The following is a 19052-nucleotide window of genomic DNA, read 5'->3' as shown; positions in this document are numbered from 1 at the left end:
ACTTGCAGAGGAAGCTTTCCCTAACCCTTCAGTCAGAGGTTAGACCTCTTCCTGGTAGCAGAGGGTTTATATCCCTTCTAAACTGAATAATGAGAGCGCTTCAAAGGAGGTGAGACTTATTCTCTCCTTTAGCAAGTGTTGCGCTAGGTTCGACCAATAAAGATTTTACCTGTGAGATCTAAGTGATTCATCTGTTTCAAACTTAAAACTTTGCAAAATCGGTATCTTCATTTACTCTTGATTTTAGCATGCTGGTTTCAGCATATGTAGGAGTTCAGCTCCTTGCATGATTTGAGTGTGTTCTGACTTCCTCTTCAGGTAACTCTGCCTAGTTATTATATTATTATATTATTGCTTCTCTTGTCAGCCAGAAGCTCACAAGATTCCTACACTGTGGAAGTGCCTTCAGTTGAGGAGTCAGGCTTGCATCCCAACGGCACTGCTGTGCGGGTGCATCGGGAACATCTGGGGAAATGAGGAGATCCCTCTTCACAGGCTTGTACAAATAAAGATGGATTGATCTCATTGTGCCCTTCCAGTGCATGAAGACAGCCTACAGGAAAGATGGAGGGAGACTCTTGACAAGGGCCTGGAGTGACAGGACAAGGGGGAAGGACTGCACACTGACAGAGAGGAGGTTTAGATTGGATATTGGGAAGAAATTCTTCCCTGTAAGGGTGGTGAGGCCCTGGCACAGGTTGCCCAGAGAAGCTGTGGCTGCCCCTGGATCCCTGGAAGTGTCCAAGGCCAGGCTGGATGGGGTTCTGAGCAGGCTGGGGTAGTGGAAGGCATCCCTGCCCCTGGCAGGGGGTGGAACTGGATGATCTTTAGGGTCCTTTCTATTCCAGGCCATTCTGTCATTCTGCTCTACAATGTGACTGTACACACTAGGGAAAGTGCTAGGTTAGCCCTAAACTACCACTGTGCTGCCCCAGCTCAGGCAGCTTTGTTCCTGAAGGTACAGGTAGTGATCTCTGTGGAAAACAGAAGTCAGGGACATGCAGTACTTTCCCGCTGGCTCTGCCAGGCAGCTGAATTGCCCTCTACTCCTTGGAATGCACTGCCCTAGGGTTACTAAACTCAAGCAAGCCCGTGACATTGCTGTGTATTTTTAAAAGCAGGTATTGCAGACTCTGCATGTTCAGCAATCATAGCAAACAGCTGGAGTCCTGGAAATGCCTTCTGGGCCAGTCAGGACACTGATGGGAGCGTGCTTCCCACAGGTGGCTCCTGGGGTATGGCACACAGATTGCTCTCAAAGGTCATCTTAAATAACTGTACTTACCTCGTCATTTACAACACCAGAATTAGCCCCGTGACCAGTTAGGCATTTTTCAAAGCCACTTCACATTTTGCAGACCTGGATGTATCTTTATGTTCTTGTTTCCGTACTCTGCAGAGCAAACTGCACTCCAAACACAACTTCTCTGCTGTGCCAAGGAGCAGGAACTCGTGCAGCCCAGGTTCACACAAACACATTTTCCTTTGCAGACAGACTAGGAGTGCCAAGGGGCGTTATCTGATGATGGCAGCTTGATAAGCAAAGGTAGCTCCTTCTCTCTCAGGGAACATATGTCGAAGGGAACACAGCCTTAACTCGGATCCTTGTCCACACACATTCCCATACCCTTCAATTACTTTTGTAGCAGCTGTTAAGGAATTCTTTTTCTACATGCTTTTCTAATGTTTAAGCATTTTTTCCTAGTCATGTTGGTCGATTTGTCTCTACACATTTCATTTCTGACTTTACTCTGGAAAATGAAGTCCTGATGGCAGTGCATTCTGTATGACAGACCCAGTGTAAAACCAGAGCATCTGTAAGAGTCTGTGGCACTGGAGTAAACAAACCCACCTACCTCACAGTCGTGATTTCAATTCCCTAACTCCCAGCAGCTTCTCCCTGAAACAACAGAGGGCACCACTCCTCACACAAAACGCTGGAAGAGGAGCAGCCCTGCCTTTGAGTCATAGTTCAGGACCTAGAGTATTTATCTCTAAGTAGGTGACTGGGATTGAATATTCTTTCTCCCAAGAGGTTCACCTCTGCATCTCTGCTCCCTGTGCCGAAAGCTGCTCTCAGAGACATGTGCACTGTTCCTCTGGTGGATCTTGCCCTACTTTGCACAGACTGATTAAGCAGTTACTGGGAAATAGCTTTAGCCTGTTTGATTAGAATCTGCACTTGAGGAAGAGGAAACCACCATGCCAGCTCCTACCCCTGCTCCCGTGAAGATCTGTTTTTATTCCAGCGAGTTTACAACATAAAATGCATAAACATGCAGCATATCAGGGCTGGAGTCTCAGTTTCTCCTCTCAGGTGGCTGTGTTATCTTTTGATCTTGCTGTTCTGTCCGACAGGTGCCACTGTGTCAGTGCTGCTACCACCAACTCTTTTGAAAAAAAGAGATCTGCAAGAGGCTACAGGAAAGACGGAGGGAGACTGTTTACAGGGCCTGGAGTGACAGGACAATGGCTTCACACTGACAGAGAGGTGTGGTTTCACCTCGAGGTCCCTCACCATCTCCATGTCCCTCCTCTGGACACTCTCTTGCAGCTTAGTCTCTTTCCTACGTTGCAGTGACCGAAATTGCACACAATCAGCAAGGTGAGGCCGCAAGAGTGCAGAGTAGGAAGAATTTGTTCACGGAGCGATCACACACCGGAGTGGGCTGCCCAGGGAGGCCGTGAAATCACCGTCCCTGGAGGTGTTTTAGGAAAGGCTGGACGTGGCACTGGGTGCCACGGTCTGGTTGACGCGGTGGCGTTCGGTCACAGGAGAACTTCTCCAGCCTGACTGACCCCGTTATTCTGCCGGGGGAGCCCCGGCCTCTCCCGTCCCAGGGGCGGCCATTCCTGAGGGGAGGTGGGGCCGCGCGCGGGGAGGCGGAGCGCGAGCCCCCCGCCGGCCAATGGCGGTCGCCGCCGCCGCCGGCCCCGCCCACTCGCCCGCCCGCCCTCCCCGCCGCGGGCGCGGCCCCGCGCGCATGTGCCGGGCAGCGTGCGCGGCGGTCACGCGGGCGCGCGCGTGACGGCGGCGGCGGCCCGAGGGGCGGGCGCGCACTTGGGACCGGGGCGGGGGCATGGACAGCGGCACGGAGCAGGGCGGGAGCGCCAGGGAACCGGCCGGGCACTCTCGGGCAAAGTCACCGCGAAGGGGCCCCGTGCCCCCCTGCGGTGCCTCCCGGGAGTGCTGCCCGCACTGACGCGCCCGGTGCGTGCGCAGGTACTGCCCGAGCGCTCCTGGCCTCCGGACAAACCCGGCGTGGGACAACCTTTGCTTTTCACAGCGTCACAGAAACGTTTAGGCTGGAAAAGTCCTCTGAGATCTTCGAATCCAGCCTATGACCGAAGACCACCGTGTCAAGCAGACCATGGCACTGAGTGCCAATCCAGTCTTTCCTTAAAAACCTGCAGGGACAGTGACTCTGTCTCCCTGGGCAGGCAGTTCCAATGTCTGATCACCCGTTCAGTGAAAAAAATTTCCCTCACGTCCAACCTAAACCTCCCCCCGTACAGCTTAAGACCGATGCCCTCTTGTTTCAAGCAAATCATAATAAGATTTTCCAGCTTTTGTTCTTTTCCAGCCTCTCAGTCCCATGCAGAACAAGAGAGTTCAACTTACATGTTAAAAGGAGACACTCAGTTTCTCCTACTGGTAGTCCTGCAAACACTTCTGAAAATCTTGCTGCCAAGAGATGATGTGGAATCTCCCTCACTGGAGACATTCCAGAACCATCTGGATGCAATCCTGTGCCATGTGCTCTGGGATGGTCCTGCCTGAGCAGGAGGTGGGATGACCCCCTGTGGTCCCTTCCAGCCTGACCCATTCTGGGATTCTGTGAAGAGAAGCTTTTTTTTCCCCTGCGATTTGGGCTGCCTTATTGCTACAGTCTGCTCTTGGTGACTTATGACTGTTTTTGATGGACATACTCATGTTCCAGGTCTTGCTGCTGAAACCTAGGGCCCAGCCTTACAAGCTGTGCTGGAAGCTGTGATATCCATACCACAGAAATGCTGATCTGGGTTGCTACTCACAGGCTCCAAACTTGAAGCCAATGCAGTGCATTCCAACCACATCTATAAGTATTAGGCCCATGCAGAGGGGCTGCTGCTCCCACCTGGATAGGCTCTTTTGCAAACAACATCGTATGTAAGGAAGGCTGTGGGCCTGCCTGCCACTCACACAAGGGCTGGAGCCTTGGCAACTTTGTATGGTGAGAACAGAATCCACTTCAGCGTCTGTCCGCTCATCTGGCTCCGTGCTGCAGGTATTAATCCAAACACACTTGGAGAGACAATTTTCTGCTGAGGAAGAAGGTGCCATAGCTACATGGCTATTTTCCTGAGGTTATTCCCTAGAATTGACTTAGTTAGGAGAGTGCCTTGGTCTCATCCTTATAAAACATCTAGCAAAAAGCAAAGTAGAAAACACAAACGAACCAGCAGGGCTTTATGGAGGCAGGAGAAACAGCTCTCCTTGGTCCCTATGACCCCTTAGAGCTGCCTGGGATCAAAGTCCCTGCTTGCTGAAACATAAAGGAATCTCTTCTCGCCTGCATCCTCTGGGGCGCCGGGAGGGCACGCAGGGCGGGGAATGTTCGCAGCGGCGGCAGCAGCAGCAGGTGCGCTGCCACTGGGTGCCCCGTGAGTTCAGCGAGGCAGAACAGCCTGTCCCAGGCAGGGCAGCTCCTGCAGCCCGCGGCAGCGCCGCCATCGAGGCTGCCCTGAATTTAGTGCTTGTGACAGATTGACAGCCCTGCAGGCTGAAATGCTGGAGCCACGGGGAGGATGCAGAGAGCGGAGCAGCTCGGCCCTGCTCACATCCAGCGCACACGTGGCCGGGGCTCACGCAGCTGCTGCTGGCAGCAGGTGAGCCACCGCCTTCTCTCTGCTGCTTCCCAGCGAGCTGCTCTGAGCCTGCAGGTGAACCAGAGACAGTCAACAGAGATTCAGACTTCCCTGAGTGAAACTGGCTTTAAAAAAGCCAAGGCTTTTTTTGCAGTGAGGAAATTTGGCATTTTTGTTACTTTTTTTCTCCGAAGTTGTACTTTCATGTTCATTTCTGCAACTGGAAGGCAGGAAACTTCTCAAAGAAGGCTGGGAATCACACTATTCCAGGAGCATAAGTTTGAAGGGAAAAGGAAATGTGTTGCAAGACCCAGGCTACAGGGCAGGCCAGGAATTTAGAGGTGCTGAAACACACCTTGCACACAGTCCCTGGGCTTGCTGGATGTCAGACATTCAGTCTGCCCTGACTAAAGTGAAAATTAAACAAACAAGGCCCAAAACACAAACTCAGGACCTACTCCAAGGCCCACTGTGCTCCAGAAAAGGACACACATGGCTTTAATGGTAGGTCAGGCCTTTCTCAAACAGGGTTGATTGTCAAGTTCTGTAACTGTAACATTTCCAAATACAAAAATTCCTTGTCCTGCAGTTGGGAGTGCATTATATTGCCTTCCATTGGCTTAACAATCCCAACCATCTTGATTTAACACACTCTAATGGAGCCTGTCATGCCACCATAATATACTGAATTATAAAATCTGTTTTCAACGTTTGTTGCTTAAGAAATCAAGTTTGCATCACTTACCTTGTGGGTTATGGGACAACAGAATATGGATTCAAGTGTAAACACTAAATGTAGCACCCAGTCCTGCACTCTCAGCACTTCCATAAGGGAATGTATCTTTAAAGATGGGAAGCTCTTTTCCAGTGTTTTTGTGATTGTTTTTAACCTCAAGAAAATTCAAGACATACAAGTTCATTTAGAATCCAAAGGGATCTGAGGAAGCTTGGAATTTAATAACTAAGGCTGACACTATGGTCCCTTCTGTCATTTGCCTTTTGCCTCCTGCAGCAGTCGGTTATCAGCCTCAATTACAAACCTTTTTCCCCCATATTTGCTTTTGTTAGGCATTGGGATTATCAGAACACACATAATTTGTCTTTATGTTTTATGTCATAAAATGTAATACATTTCACTGATGCTGCAACTTGGCATGAAGTCATTTCGCACGTTTGATTCAAGGGCTAATAAAAACAAGCCTTCCTGTTACCGTACATGGTAAATACTGAAACTGGTAAAGGCCTCTAAGGACCTGGGTTTATAGCCCAGTGAAACCTAAACGGATTCATATTCCCAAAGGAAGGAAATTTGAAGGGGAACCTAAAGCCTTGCTCATGCTCAGGTTTTAAACTGCGCTCTTCAGGAGGGGCACAGCTTTTTATGAAGTGCTTGTGGCTCCACCCTTTGTGTTCGGGTAGTGATCTGGCAGCAAGGGCTTTGTGCTCAGTCAGGCCGATTGCCTGGCTGGCAGGAGGACTTGGAATACACAAGCGCTTTCATCCCAGCCTAAATGCTGGCCTAACAAGTGTTAAGCTGTTCAAGTATGCAGGTCAAAGTTACCGAGGGAAGGGTTGAGCCCAGCTCACTTTCATTCCTGTGGCAACAGAGGGAGCAGAACCAGATCCAAAGACAGATGGAGGCAGACACAGACTTTTCCCCATTTCCCTGCCTAGTAATTTACTTCGGCAGGTAGAGTTCTACACTGTAGCAACCTTTGGTCCATTATTTTTGGAAAAAAAAACATGTCTATGTGTCCACTGGTATTTGTAGATAGCCCGCCTGTATCTCTATTTGGAATTAAATTTACTACAGCTTCCATGTGAAGACGCCTATTTCTTAGCAATCCTACTCGAGTAATTGAAAAGAAGTGCTTATTTTTCATCCAATTCATAATTCGTCCTGTGTTTTAAGGGATTGATGGATTTAACACGAGTCTTAGGAGCTTTTTATTCCATTAAAACTTCGTTCCTTGTCAGTGTAGTCAGCGGTACTGGAGGACCAGCAGAGGGAGCACGGAACGTTCCCTTCATCTCTCTCTTACGTAAACACTGGCTACTGTTTGAGGCGTTCCTTTAATTTTATTTCCCTGCAAGTATTGTTGGAAGGAAAGGTGATCTACAGCTCTGCTATTCAATCTATTGAAACTTTTAGGGTGCTGCATTTCATCATGCTAGGAACGATCTGCCTGCTTCCACCACTCTGTTCCTCCTTTTCCTCTCCCTCTCTCCCTCACCACAAAATACTCGGTTTTTGCAGAGTATTTCCAAGTTGGGACACCCATCATTCATTCCTGCAGAGATTGTCATACGTCATTAGATTGTCAGACAAATCATAAAGTTTGTTCCTTGTGAGCAAAGAGAGCTCCCATGCAGCACCAGGGCTGACAAGTGTTAATTTTAAAGATTAGTGTTTTGCAAAAAAGAAGAGGAAAAAAAAGTAAATGTCAGGAAGAAACCTGCGTGTTCCACACTTTGCTTTGTGAAATGTGCACATATTAGACCAGAGTTTGCCAGAGAGAGTTAAAGGAAACCCTGCAAATTCAAACCCAGATTAAAAATGCGAATTAAATAATCATCAGCCACACAATCATACAGTTTGAAGCTCAATGCACCAATTATTATGTATTATCATTGCATTTTTAATTAGTAGACAGCCCCATTTTGTGTATTAAAGTTTTTATTCCTTATTAAGAATTTTTTTAAATCACAAAATAGTGTGGAAATATTTAGATAATAGAATTCATGGAGTGCTGGAAAATACTGAATATAAAGATTGATTTCTAATATATCACATACTAAACTGTTCTAAAACAGCTGGTTTCTTGCAGACAGGATTTATTTTTTTTAATAATTTAAGACAGCATAAGCTTGTATCAAGCATAAGCATTGTAACAAAAGTGCAACTTTTTCAGCAAATCCTCCCAAAAGATATTTAACTCAAAATATCATTAACACATATTTTTCTCCCTACAAAAATAGCATGTCAGACGTCATTAATTGGATGTATTAACAACTATTTACATACAGCCACTCTGTAGGCTAGTAAGATTTTTTTTTTTTTTGTAACGTTGTTTAAACACAGCGTTTGAGGCAAACAGTAGCAACAGCAGCAGCAGATGCACCAAACGGACTGACGGACCCCGGACACGCACACACTCCTCGCCAGGCTGTGGTGTCTCACCTCTTACATAACATTCAAGTGAGATTTCTCACAGTGCTACCTTGGCAACAAACTAAAAATATCTAGGCAAGGTCTTGGTTTAAGCCTTATTATAAAAGCTTTATCTGTGTGATTATCTAGCGTCTGGTTTGTCTCCAGAAAGGGAAAACGCAGTATTTGAGCATGGGATGAGGGAAAAACCCATATGGGAAACTTACCCCAACTGGGTTAATCGTTTCTGGTTGCACAGCAAGGTGTTTACCTACAGCCTCCAGTTTGTGTCACTCGGAATTTAGGATAAAATGAGTTCAGGCTGACAAGCTGTTCTCTGTTTTCTTGGGGGAGAGAAGGGGGTTTCTTTTTGTAGTTCAGTGCAGTAACATTCATTTTATACAGCAAGGTTTTGGGGGAAAAGAAATCTCTCGGGTACATACTGAATTAAATAAAGATGGGGTGAGAACAAATGCACTTGCCACACCTGTATACCTTAGCCAAAAAAAAAAAAAAAAAAAAAAAAAAAAAAGAAATAAACACAAGGTTATGTAATGGGTCTGACCCTCCTTTCCTTGCACACCCAAAACTTGCTGGAGCCAGCGGCATCCCCGGGTGCTCAAGGCACTGCAGGTTTGGGCTCAGGGTGCATCCTCCACACTCCAGTTCTCCATAAAGTGCTAGCACAGGTGCTGGGCTCTGCCCTTCCTCCCTCGCCTCACTCCCCGCCCTCACCCTGAACCCATCCAGGTCTCCCGGACAACAAGTGCAAGTTCCCAAGTGGGACTTAGGGACACATTGTATAAACCCATTCCAAATAAGGTGCCACATTTAATTACTCAATATAGAGAAAAAAAAAGTATCCTTACTATGTTTTCTTCCTTCTTCTTCTTTTTTTTTTTTTTTTTGTTTTGTTTTGTTTTGTTTTCCTTATTTATGCATTTATAAAGCCAAACATTAAAAAAATACTGAGTAGCAAACTTTATCCTCTACGGTCCTCTGCGGGGGCTGCTCCGGGACCTGCTGCCCCGGCAGCGGGACTCCCCCGGGCCGGGCCCGGCATCCCGCGGCCGCCAGCTCCCGGCGATCACCGGCCCCAGCGACCCCTGCCCTCCGTAGGAACCCGGGGGCGCAAGTGCGGGCCCGACGGCCCCTCAGTCCGAGGGGAGGGCAGCAGCGGCGGGGAGCCCCCGGGGCGTCTCACGGGCCCTCGGCGCCGGGCTCCTCGGCAGCTGCGGGCTCGGGCTCCTCGCCGGGCTCGGCGGCGGCAGCGAAAGGGTGCGGGAGGTGGGGCGTCGGGGGCAGCCCGGTGGCGGCCGCCGCCGCCTTGTCGGGGCCGAGCACGGAGGAGAGGCAGGGAAAGGAGGCGGCGGCGGCCGCGGCGGCGGCCGCTTGGGCCGGGATGCCCGGGTAGAGGAGAGGGATGGGGGCGGCGGGGTAGAGATACTTCTCCAGGCTGCTTTTATCCAGGAAGGGCTGCATGTAGGCGGCGGCGGCCGAGGGGGAGATGAAGTAGAAGGGCAGGCAGAAAGGGGCCGCCGCCGGCTGTCCAAAGGGGGCCCCGCCGCCGCCCGCCCCCAGGGCCATCAGCGAGCCCAGCAGGGCGGCGTCGGGTCTGACCAGCGCGGCCGCCGCTGCCGCCGCCGCCGCCTCGGCTCCCCGCGCCGCCAGCCCCGGCGGGCCGGGCATGGGGCTCCCGCCGCGGTCCAGCTTCAGCCGCTTGGGCGCGGGGGGCACCTCGTCCCCCGACGGCTCCTGCTTGATCGCCAGGGCGGGCAGCGCTCCGCCGGCCGCCGCTGCGGGGCCGCGCTCGGGGCGCGCCTCGCCCTCCCCGCCGTAGCCGCTGTCCGTGTCCGTGTCGGTCTCGGCGCTGAGCTCGGCGGCGTGAGTCCGCTGGATGACGGGCACGCAGTTAGCCTGGCCCTCCGGCTTGTGGCCCGGCGCGCAGGGGGGGGCGGGCGGGGAGGAAGAGGAGGAGGAGGATCCCTTGCTGAGGGGGCCCGGCGGCGGGGAGAGGAGCTGAGGGCCGGGGAGGAACTGCGACGAGATGGAGTGCAGGTGGCCGAGGAGCTGCGCGCATCGCTGCTCGCGGGGGGTCCAGCTCTCGAAGCGGGAGAGGTACTGCAGCACTTCCTTCGCGCACGTCTGAAAGCCCGAGTGGAAGGCGTCCAGGTCGGCCTGCACCGGAGACTTCATGGACCGCTCTCCTGCGGGGGAGACCGAGCGGGGACTGCGTTTACCCGCGGCTCCGGCATGGGGTGCCCCGCTCCGCGCCTCCCCCTGCCCGCCCCCCGTGCGCCCCAGCAGCGGTTCTCCCTGGACCCCGCTTACCATTCTGCAAAGCAATTATCTTCTGGTGCTGCTGCTCTGTTAAGGCTGTCAGCGCTTTCAAGTGCTTCAGAGTCAGTTCCAGCACCACCGCTTTCTCCAGGTGTCCCAGCGTCTGCAAAGACAAGGGTAGGGGGCGGCTTGGTTACCTCCCGGCACGTTTTGGCTACTGCCAAATGCCGCCTCCGTTAACTTCGGTGAGACCGGTCCCCGAGGCATTAGGGCCAGGACGGCGGGCGGGCAGCAGGCAGGCAGCCCGGCGTCCCGGGGGCTGCGCAGCGGGCAGGCTGCCGGCGCCTGCATCCGCACAGGCATATACGCTCCTGGGCACCTTACCGTTAATTTCAAATGCTCGGGCAGTAAATCCTTCAGCTGGGCGATGCATTCGTTAATCCTGTCTCGCCTCTTCTTTTCTATCAGTCTATGTGGCAGTTTGTACGTTTCCTATTTGGAAAAACCCGGAAAAGCTAAGTGTTAGACAGAGTCCCTCGGAACGCCGATCAAAACCAAAACAAATGTCATGCGGACCACATGCCGCGCAAATTATCGTCAAGGCACCGCTCTCCCCTCCGTGCCAGCTCGCTCGTAAACCCACTTGCGATTCGGGGGGCAAGTTGTATGCGCAGCCCCCCGGGGATGCTCTTGGGAGCGAAGCTACTCTGCAAAATTCAGCGAGCCCCAAGCAAGCGGTTAAGAGAGAAGAGAGCCCCAGAAACTTATCCTTACCTTGCTCTCGTCCCTCTTCACGCCTCTTTTGGGTTTGCACATATACAGGGCAGGGTAGTCCAGCCTGGAGAAAAACACAAACATCCAGCATCGGCAAGTGCAGCGATTGCTTGCCTAGCACCTCCTCGAGTGGGCACACGGGCGCCGAGCGCTCTGCCCGAAGGGCCGGGCAAGGGCTCGCCCGGGTCCGCCAGCGGAGGGAGGCGGCGAGCCCTGCGCCCCGCCGGGCAGCCGGCGCCGCTCCCAGCGCTTCGCAGCACTTTCTCAAGAAGACGAAACGCCGTAGAGATACGAGACGGAGATAGTGCCCCGGAGCCTTACCCTATAAAATCCCTATGCTCCAGTAGCTGCCTCTCCGGCAAACGGGAGATTCCTTCATCCATGTCTGGCAGCGGCTGATGTTTCGTCGCTGCTTTTGACTGAGCCTGCGGGATGCTGAGATCAGTCTCGGGAGATCCGCGAGCGACGCTGCGCACATGCAGCCTCCGTCCCCCCTCTCCCGTGCAGTGGCCAAAAGTGTGCGGCGGTTCGTCCCCCCCCCCCCCCCACAAGTGCCTCCGCCGCCGCTGCCGCTCCCCCCCGCCCGCCTTCGCTGCGCTCCCCGCGCACACGCCCGCAGCTCCCGCCGCCGCCGCCGCCGCCGCGCCTGCCCGCGGGGCACGCGCGCCGCCAGCCAGCCCCGCACCCGGCTCACGTGCGGAGCGGGCGGGGGCGGGACCGGGGAGGGGACGGGGGGGTCCCGCCGCCCGCCCGGGGCCGCCCTGCGAGACAGCGGCTTCCCCCCGTGTTACTGCTGCTGCCGCTGCCGCTGTCATCGTCAGCGTTACCGCCGGGATGATTGCCACTCTCACTGTGTTTTTATTATTTTTATGATTTTTCTAATTTTAATAATTACGAAATAATTTTACTTTTATTATTGTATTTCTATATTTTTTTATTTGGATCCGGGGAGGAGACCCGCCAATGAAAAAACGTGCCCACGGGATCAAGGGGCTAATAGTCGAGCCCCTCTCTTGGTGGGTGCGGTTAGGGGGTCACGTTTGCTATACGTTTTCCATAGATTTCTATAGGATGCGTGGGCGCGAACAGGCGCACGCACACGCGTGTCACTGTGCGGAGCGGTCCCTGGCCCGGCGCCGCTGTGCCGCAGCTCTCGTCCCCCGGTGCTCCCGCCCGGCCGCCGCTTCTCCCGGCAGCTCTCCCTCCCGACCTTTGGACGGGAGCCGGATCTGCCTGAAAGGCCAGACCGCGGCAGAAGCGCTCCTTCTATACAGACGGACTCACGTATAGAGGCACATACATATAAAAATATGTCTATCTCTAATGTAAACACATCTGCTGTTGACGCTGCCCTCGGGCAGCCCGCATCCCTGCGGGGCTTAGGGGGTGACATTGGCAGAGGATTTGCATCGGTGCAGCGTGACCGGCCGCAGCAGCCCCGGGAAGCCCCCCGCACCCCCGCCCGCGTCCCTGCCCGCCGGGCGCGCCCGCGCAGCCCCCGCTCCCCGCCGGCGGCGGCGGCACCGACAGCCGCCTCCCTAATCCCGTCTCACACTGGTACGAGCACAGGGCCGGCAACGTGACCCGACCTGCTGCCACATCACTGCCGCCGGGCTGCATCGGGCGGCCCTGCCCCGCCGCCCCCCGCTAGCAGGCGGCGGCACCGGGCGGCACCGGGCACCCCCGGCACGGGCTACCGCGAGCCGTGCCCCTCCAGCCCCGGGCAGCCCCGCGCCCCCCGCCCCTCGCCGGGCAGCCCGCCAGGACCCTTTTGTCAGCGGAAGGACGGGGTGCCGGTGTCCGAGGGAAAGGGATGCTCTTCCTTCCCGTGCCCCGGGCAAAGGCGCTGTCTGGGCGCGCGTCTGTGTCCCCGCGTGTGCGTGTCCCGGCCTGTGTGTCCCCGCGTGTCCCCGCGTGTGCGCCGTGCCTGCACGCCGGCGCGGCATGTGTGGCCCTGCAACGTGCGGGGTGTGCAGCGTGTGCGGGGAGCGCAGCGGCCCCGGCCCCACGTGCGGGGCGGGGGGAGCGGACACCCCCGACACCACCACCCCCTCTCAGAGCCGGGCTGGCGGGTTTCTCTCCGGTATTCCCGGCGGGAACCGCAGGCGGAAAGTGTCAGCTGAGGCGATCCACAGCGATGTGTTTATCCCCAGCGCTGACCGCTTGCTTTTCACTTGGTTCAGTTTTGCTCCCTCCCTTCCGCGGGCTCCGGCTCCTGGAGGTGTGTGACCTCCAAGCCCGGGCTCCCACAGAATCCAGGCGGCTGGGGGAGGCGGGGGAATTACCCCAATAAATACCAAACACGCCTCCGGCTGCCAAAATAGAGACGGGAACCTCACATCATTCCTGTCTAAAGACCGTGTTTTACAGGTAATCTGGCCAGAAGGGTAACTCGTGATTTTTGTGTGCGGGGGTGGGGGGGGTGGGGTGGGGGGCTGCCGAACCGCACTGCCCGTCTGTAAAGTGCGAATGAGGTTTTAGGAGCAGCGAAGGCTCTGATGAGGTGTTTGAGGCTCCTGCTTGGCGAGCAGCAAGCGGCACTGCGGGCTTGTACAGCTCTCTCCCTGTTAACTTGATGGCATTTCCACACTGTCCGAAGCTAAACCGGACAAAAAAAAAAAAAAAAAAAAAAAAACAAAAAAAAAAACATACATTTGTGCCACGTGCATATAGGTTATAGGGGTGCGGGCTCAGAAGGAGAGGCTTGTGGACTGCTACACAGGTGGGTGGAAGAATCTGCTGCTGGTGCGGGAAGCAAATTGTTACACATGTTCACAGAGTCATAGAATATTCTGAGTTGGAAGGGACCCACAAGGATCCTGGAGTCCAGCTCCAGGCTCTGCACAGGACAATCCTACCAAGTGCCTGAGAGCATTGTCCAAACGCTTCTTGAGCTGTGTGAGTCTTGAGGCTGTGGTCACTTCCCTGGAGAGCCTGTTCCAGTGCTCATCCACTGTCTGGGGGAAGAACTTTTTCCTAATATCCAACCTAAATCTCCCTTGGGACATTACCTTGGGTAAGCCAGGACTACAGAGCAGTTCCCTAGGGAAGGGGGACCACAGACTCCAAGGGAAAGTTGCTCATCAAGGACATATTGGTTGCCCCATGTCAGTCATCCATGCTGGACATCTAAGGTAGAGCTGCAGGCTCTCTTGTTAGTCAGTGGAGAGAAACAAGCAGCTTCAGCATGAAATATCTTTCCTCCTCACTGGACTGGTCCTTGAAAAAGCATCAAGAAAACAGCCCAAGTAAAAGGAGCTTAACACTGAACTAAAGCACATGGAGACCTTTTGGGGGAGTGCTGATTCAAAGGGAGCTTGAACTCTGAAAGAAAAGACAGTTCCCTGCAGGTGATTCCTCCCATGGGCAGGAAAGCAGGGCTTTGCATGGTTTCTGTAACAAACAGGGTGGGGAGCAGGGCGGGTGAGCATTTCTGGAGCAACCTACTTATGGAACACCTGGAACATTTCTGGAGCATTTCTTTGCCAGCTTCATCCTCTCTGGAACAACCTGCAGATCTTCAAAATATGGAAAGAATGTCCAGGGTGAGACCCAGCTTCTAGGAAAAGTCCTAATTCTGGGATTCCTCTGGAACCAAGTGGGAGCGGAAATTGAGAATTACCAAAGACTCAAAACATGAGCTGAGACAGCTGGAGACTTTGCAAAAGGAGTTCAAACAACATCTGGAAACTTCTAAGAGTTTTATAAGAGGTCACCTGGAGACAAGGATAAAAGACTTCAGTGTCCAGAGAGAGTGCAAAATTATTCTGGAAGATTCCCACTTTAAAAAGGCAGGATGGATCAAAGAGGTGATTAGCAGCACGAGTATCATGCAAAATGTTTTCTAGAAAATAACAGGCACAACAAAAGCTTTGGCCAATTTATAAGCCAAGATGAACCACAGCAAAGAGTTAAGAAATGGAGAAAATCAGTGAGAAAAGGATATAAAAGGCTTGCAGGTTACCACAGGGAAAAAACAGCCTCCTGCTTCAGACGAGCTGGCCGGCACACAGCCTACCACCATCATCTACCAGCATTTCCAGTCTCCAGGTGGAAGGAATCAGTCCCAGCTGAATCAGTGCAAAAGCCACGGTGTTTGAGGAAAATACACCTGGGAGATTTGTTCAGCTCTGTCCATAACCACGGCATGAAGGAATGGCTCTGAAATGGGAGGCCTAGGAGCCAATTTGATGGGGTCAGCTCTTAAGTCAGTGAGCACTAGCCTTCAGGAAAAGAGATTAAATTATCTAGTCTGGCTGTATGACTAGAATCAACCATCAAATTAGAGAGAGCTGGTCAGCTGTGTGCCACAGTGGGGGGACAAAGAGAATTCAGTTGAAGGATCTGGATTATTTTGGTTGAATAACAAGGTATTCAACCAGAGGAAATGGGACATTGACCTAATAACAGATTTTTCAGTAAGGGGATGACCAGATTGAGATCAGGGAAAAAGGGAAATGGAAGCACATAAAAATCTGAGCTGGGTCAGACAAAAGGTCCTGGAGTCCAGGAGGAGATGTTTTGGGAGGAGCAGACAAACAGCATGGACACAATGCAAGCTCCCTATGCCAGTGTCCCAGGTCCTGGTGACCTGCAGGGCAGAGACTTCCTGAGCCAGGAACGATATCTCTGTGTTTAATGGAAAGCCAAAGATGCCCTAAGAGGCTGAGGAATGTGCCAAGTCTTTAAATGATGGGCTGCAGCAGAGCACTGGGCCAGTTAGCAGGCAGTGGTGAGAAGGTGGTCAGTCCTGTCAGCTCAGCACTGTGGCTCACGTGGGGACAAGAAAAGAGAATTTCCACCTCAGAGAGTACCGCACGCACCCAGCGTATGTAAAGCAAGAGAGACAGGGGCCATGCAAAAACAGAGCTGAGCTCAGAAGCAGAAATAAAATAACCTGAGTGTGGGAAGGTGGTGGGCCAAGACAAGACACAACGTGCAGCGAGGCCTTTGCAGAGTTGCAAAATGAGGAAATGGGGGGAGATCCAGCTGGGGGACAGAGTCAGGACCACGTTTTTGTGGAGGACTGGTGCAAAAATCTTACCAGGGGGACACTGGTCACAGTCTGCTATACTTTGGCTCATCTTAGGCCATGTGAAATGGGTGATACCAGAGATGGGCCAGTCTCCCAAACCAGCCCTTGGGCTAATGGTGACTGAGCCAATCAGCTTGTAGTGGATAGTGGCTGGTGACTGGAGAACATAGACACTTCCCAAACCTGGGGAAGTCAGAAACAAGGCACTGGAGCAATAAGTAAGGCATGGTGATGTCCTGATAAACACCAGGAACTGTGCCTTATCCCATCAGTTTGGAAATTCCCTTTAAAGGTGTGTTTCCAGTGAAGCCCATGGTTTGCAGGTAGCTGAGAACCTGTCCTGCCTTCGAGGACAGTAAAAAATAAAGGTGACTCCACTCTGAGGTCACTGCCAGCCCTGACTGATGGGAGAGTCTCAAGCCTGCCTGGAATCCTGGGACCTTCAGAGACTCTTCCCCAATAGGTCAGTCAGATCTGGGGTATGTGATACAGATAGGATCTCCCTCTGTCTGCTGGGTGCCTTTCAGGAACATCAACCAGGAACAAGTAAAACAACCTTCCCCCTAAGTTCCCCCTCTGAAGTCCCTGGAAAGAAGCTCTGTCTGAGCATGAAGGCCCCTTGGATGATGGGTTCAGTTTGGTCAGTCACAAGAGATCTAAAAGGTGTATATCAACAGGCAGAAAAGACAAAGAAGGGAAAATTGCTTTCTCAGCAAAGCCTGACCTGGCAGTTTAGTGATGGCTGGGGGCTTATGTAAAGCCCCAGCTGTGCTGGAGAGGCTGGTGGAGAAGGTAGGGCACACCATGCCAACAGAAGGCCTTAGATGGCCTCAACCTTCCAAGAAGTCTGTTGTGCTTAGGCTATTTATGGGTGCACACTGAGACCTTTGAACAAGTGGTAGGTGCATGGACAACGTGGCCTGTGATAAGTTCAAGGCTGACAGTCTCTAACTGATCCCAAAGGAATGGGAGTTGTTCCAAGAGCAGGTGACTTCAGCCTGCTTCACCAACTGGTGATGGGGAATTTCCACTGAAAAAAGCAAAAGCGAGACTGCCCGGAGCTGGCCCGCTCCCCGGAGCTGCAGGTCCACAGGACTCTGCTCCTGTTACAGAGGGAGATGTGCTGTTTGTAGATGTGCTAACATTGCAAAACCTTGCTTGGGCACAGTGACAGATGGGAGACCATTTTAGTGGCCAGCAGAATGAGATTTAGCAGTTTCCACCTGTGCAATTCTTGCCCCTGGTTAAATTTACTGATGGGCTCTGCTGGTATTTGCACAGGAGGAACAGTGTAATCAGTGTACTGATTTGTACAGAGGTGTAGGCTGTGAATACCTGCACTAGCTCATTCTGTGGGATTCCCAAATGCAATTTGCCCAAGCCTTTAGGAAAATGGCAATTTTGCAACTGCACCATTCACTACACCTCTGGCCATAAGTGGAGTAGCAGGGATGCCAAATCCAGGCAGAACCTTTGGGATGCAGTGCAACGGTGTCACAAAGAGTTGATTCTTCAGAGGGATGAATGCAGAGAGGGAGATGTTGTTTCCTCTCAAACCACTCGTGGATGTGCAAATACTTCCAGTTGACTCAGGCGAACCAAGGAGGGGAAGTGCCAGAGGAGAAATGTGGGCTCCTGAAGGTTCATCACAGAAAGAATCCCAGTAGGATAAAACTAGAAAATGAGCTGGGAACCTCCACTGTCCTAGAGCACAATGTACATACATTTGGAGCACAATGGAGTGATGGATACCAAGGGAAAAGCCTTCTGGTCATGGTTGGAAAAGTCTGGAGTGAAAGATCAAATAAGGCATAAAAGTTCTAGTGCGTGAAAACAACCTATAGAGCACACTGTTAGGTGGTGTCTGGAGCAGGAAGTTCTGACATGATTGTTTTAAAAGCTGGCAAATGTTTTAAGCCACATTGTGTTTCTGTGCATTTCCAACAAGCCTTAGTGAAGCTAAGTGAAAAAGTCCTACATTGGTTAAGAATCAGGAAGGATGTAGAAAATGCACGCAATTAATGCAAAAAAATGCAGTCTGTGGGACTGTTATTTGCAATAGGAGATGAATGCCCCTATTGCAAATAACAGTCCCACAGAAACACAGAGACACCCCATGAAACAGTATCTGACAGACTCATTCCATTAATGGGCTGCATTGCCTGGTGTCCTTGAGTTTCTGTCTGGAGCAGATTCTAAAGGCTGCAGACTATTTCACAAAATGCCCTGGAGCTTGTCTGTTAGGACACCAGTGCCAGATGTCCAAGTGAAAGATGTCCTCTCCCTCCAAGTCCTAGGAGGTATGGGAGGATTGCACAAAGCTCAAGGGAGAAACTCTGAATCCAGAACTTTTCAGCAGATCTGTGGGGCGGTTGGGATCTCTAAAACAGTTCCATGTGACCACAGCCTGAAGGGTTGGTGGGATTTTTTTTTTTTTTTTTTCAGAGTCTTCCAGTCAAGTGGCTTGCTCCTCAGAACTGCCTGAAGTGGTAACACCCAGCATATTCCAGTCCTTTGGGAGGCCCCAGGAGAAGCAAAGCTCTTCCTCACCATTTTGATGAAAACCTAAGACCTTCTGCGTGCCTTTTTATGGACTTCTAGGAGAAGAAGAAAGACTTTTGGGTCATGCATAGAAGCACATGTTCCTTTGTTTTTTTGGGTTTTTTTTTTTTAAATCAAGTGGAAATCTGGGATATTTTACCATCTTAGAAGAAACAGTGTGAAAGTCTTTAAAAGGATAAACCTAGAGCAATACTGTTGGACTTGCTGTATAAGGCTATATGGTACTAACCTGGATATTTATGGTGGTTACACATTACAGTGGGGTCCCAGGCTGTCACAAGGCTCATTAGAAAATGTAGTAGGAAAATAACACACTGGGGAAACAAAACTTCAGGGTTTCACTCTTCCTCTATCCTTCCCTCACTGCAAATGTAGCTGTGGAAAGCTGAGGCTGGAGAAGAT

At 52.1% G+C, this 19052-nt stretch overlaps 1 protein-coding gene and 2 long non-coding RNA genes across 3 annotated transcripts; 2 read left to right on the top strand and 1 right to left on the bottom strand.

Moving 5' to 3' along the window:
* The first annotated feature begins 3120 nt into the window (after positions 1-3120).
* On the top strand, positions 3121-8544 carry LOC137474316 (uncharacterized). The gene is made up of 2 exons (XR_010999291.1): positions 3121-3223; positions 3585-8544. It is a non-coding gene; the product is annotated as an uncharacterized lncRNA (long non-coding RNA).
* Positions 7508-11875, bottom strand: BHLHE41 (basic helix-loop-helix family member e41). Its single transcript, XM_068190760.1, has 5 exons — positions 11375-11875; positions 11054-11117; positions 10664-10771; positions 10331-10442; positions 7508-10206 (listed from the first exon to the last, which is right to left on the bottom strand). Exons 1-5 carry the CDS (start codon positions 11866-11868, stop codon positions 9200-9202), a joined length of 1785 nt encoding a protein of 594 aa, XP_068046861.1. The 5' UTR covers positions 11869-11875; the 3' UTR covers positions 7508-9199.
* A 409-nt stretch (positions 11876-12284) lies between these two features.
* LOC137474317 (uncharacterized) lies at positions 12285-18723 on the top strand. The gene is made up of 2 exons (XR_010999292.1): positions 12285-13423; positions 18534-18723. It is a non-coding gene; the product is annotated as an uncharacterized lncRNA (long non-coding RNA).
* Positions 18724-19052: the final 329 nt, after the last annotated feature.

The sequence above is a fragment of the Anomalospiza imberbis genome, chromosome 5, assembly GCF_031753505.1.
Source record: "Anomalospiza imberbis isolate Cuckoo-Finch-1a 21T00152 chromosome 5, ASM3175350v1, whole genome shotgun sequence".
In the NCBI taxonomy this organism is placed as follows: Eukaryota; Metazoa; Chordata; class Aves; order Passeriformes; family Viduidae; genus Anomalospiza; species Anomalospiza imberbis.
The sequence above is the reverse complement of the archived record's forward strand: the minus strand, read 5'-3'. Positions and strand labels throughout refer to the sequence as shown.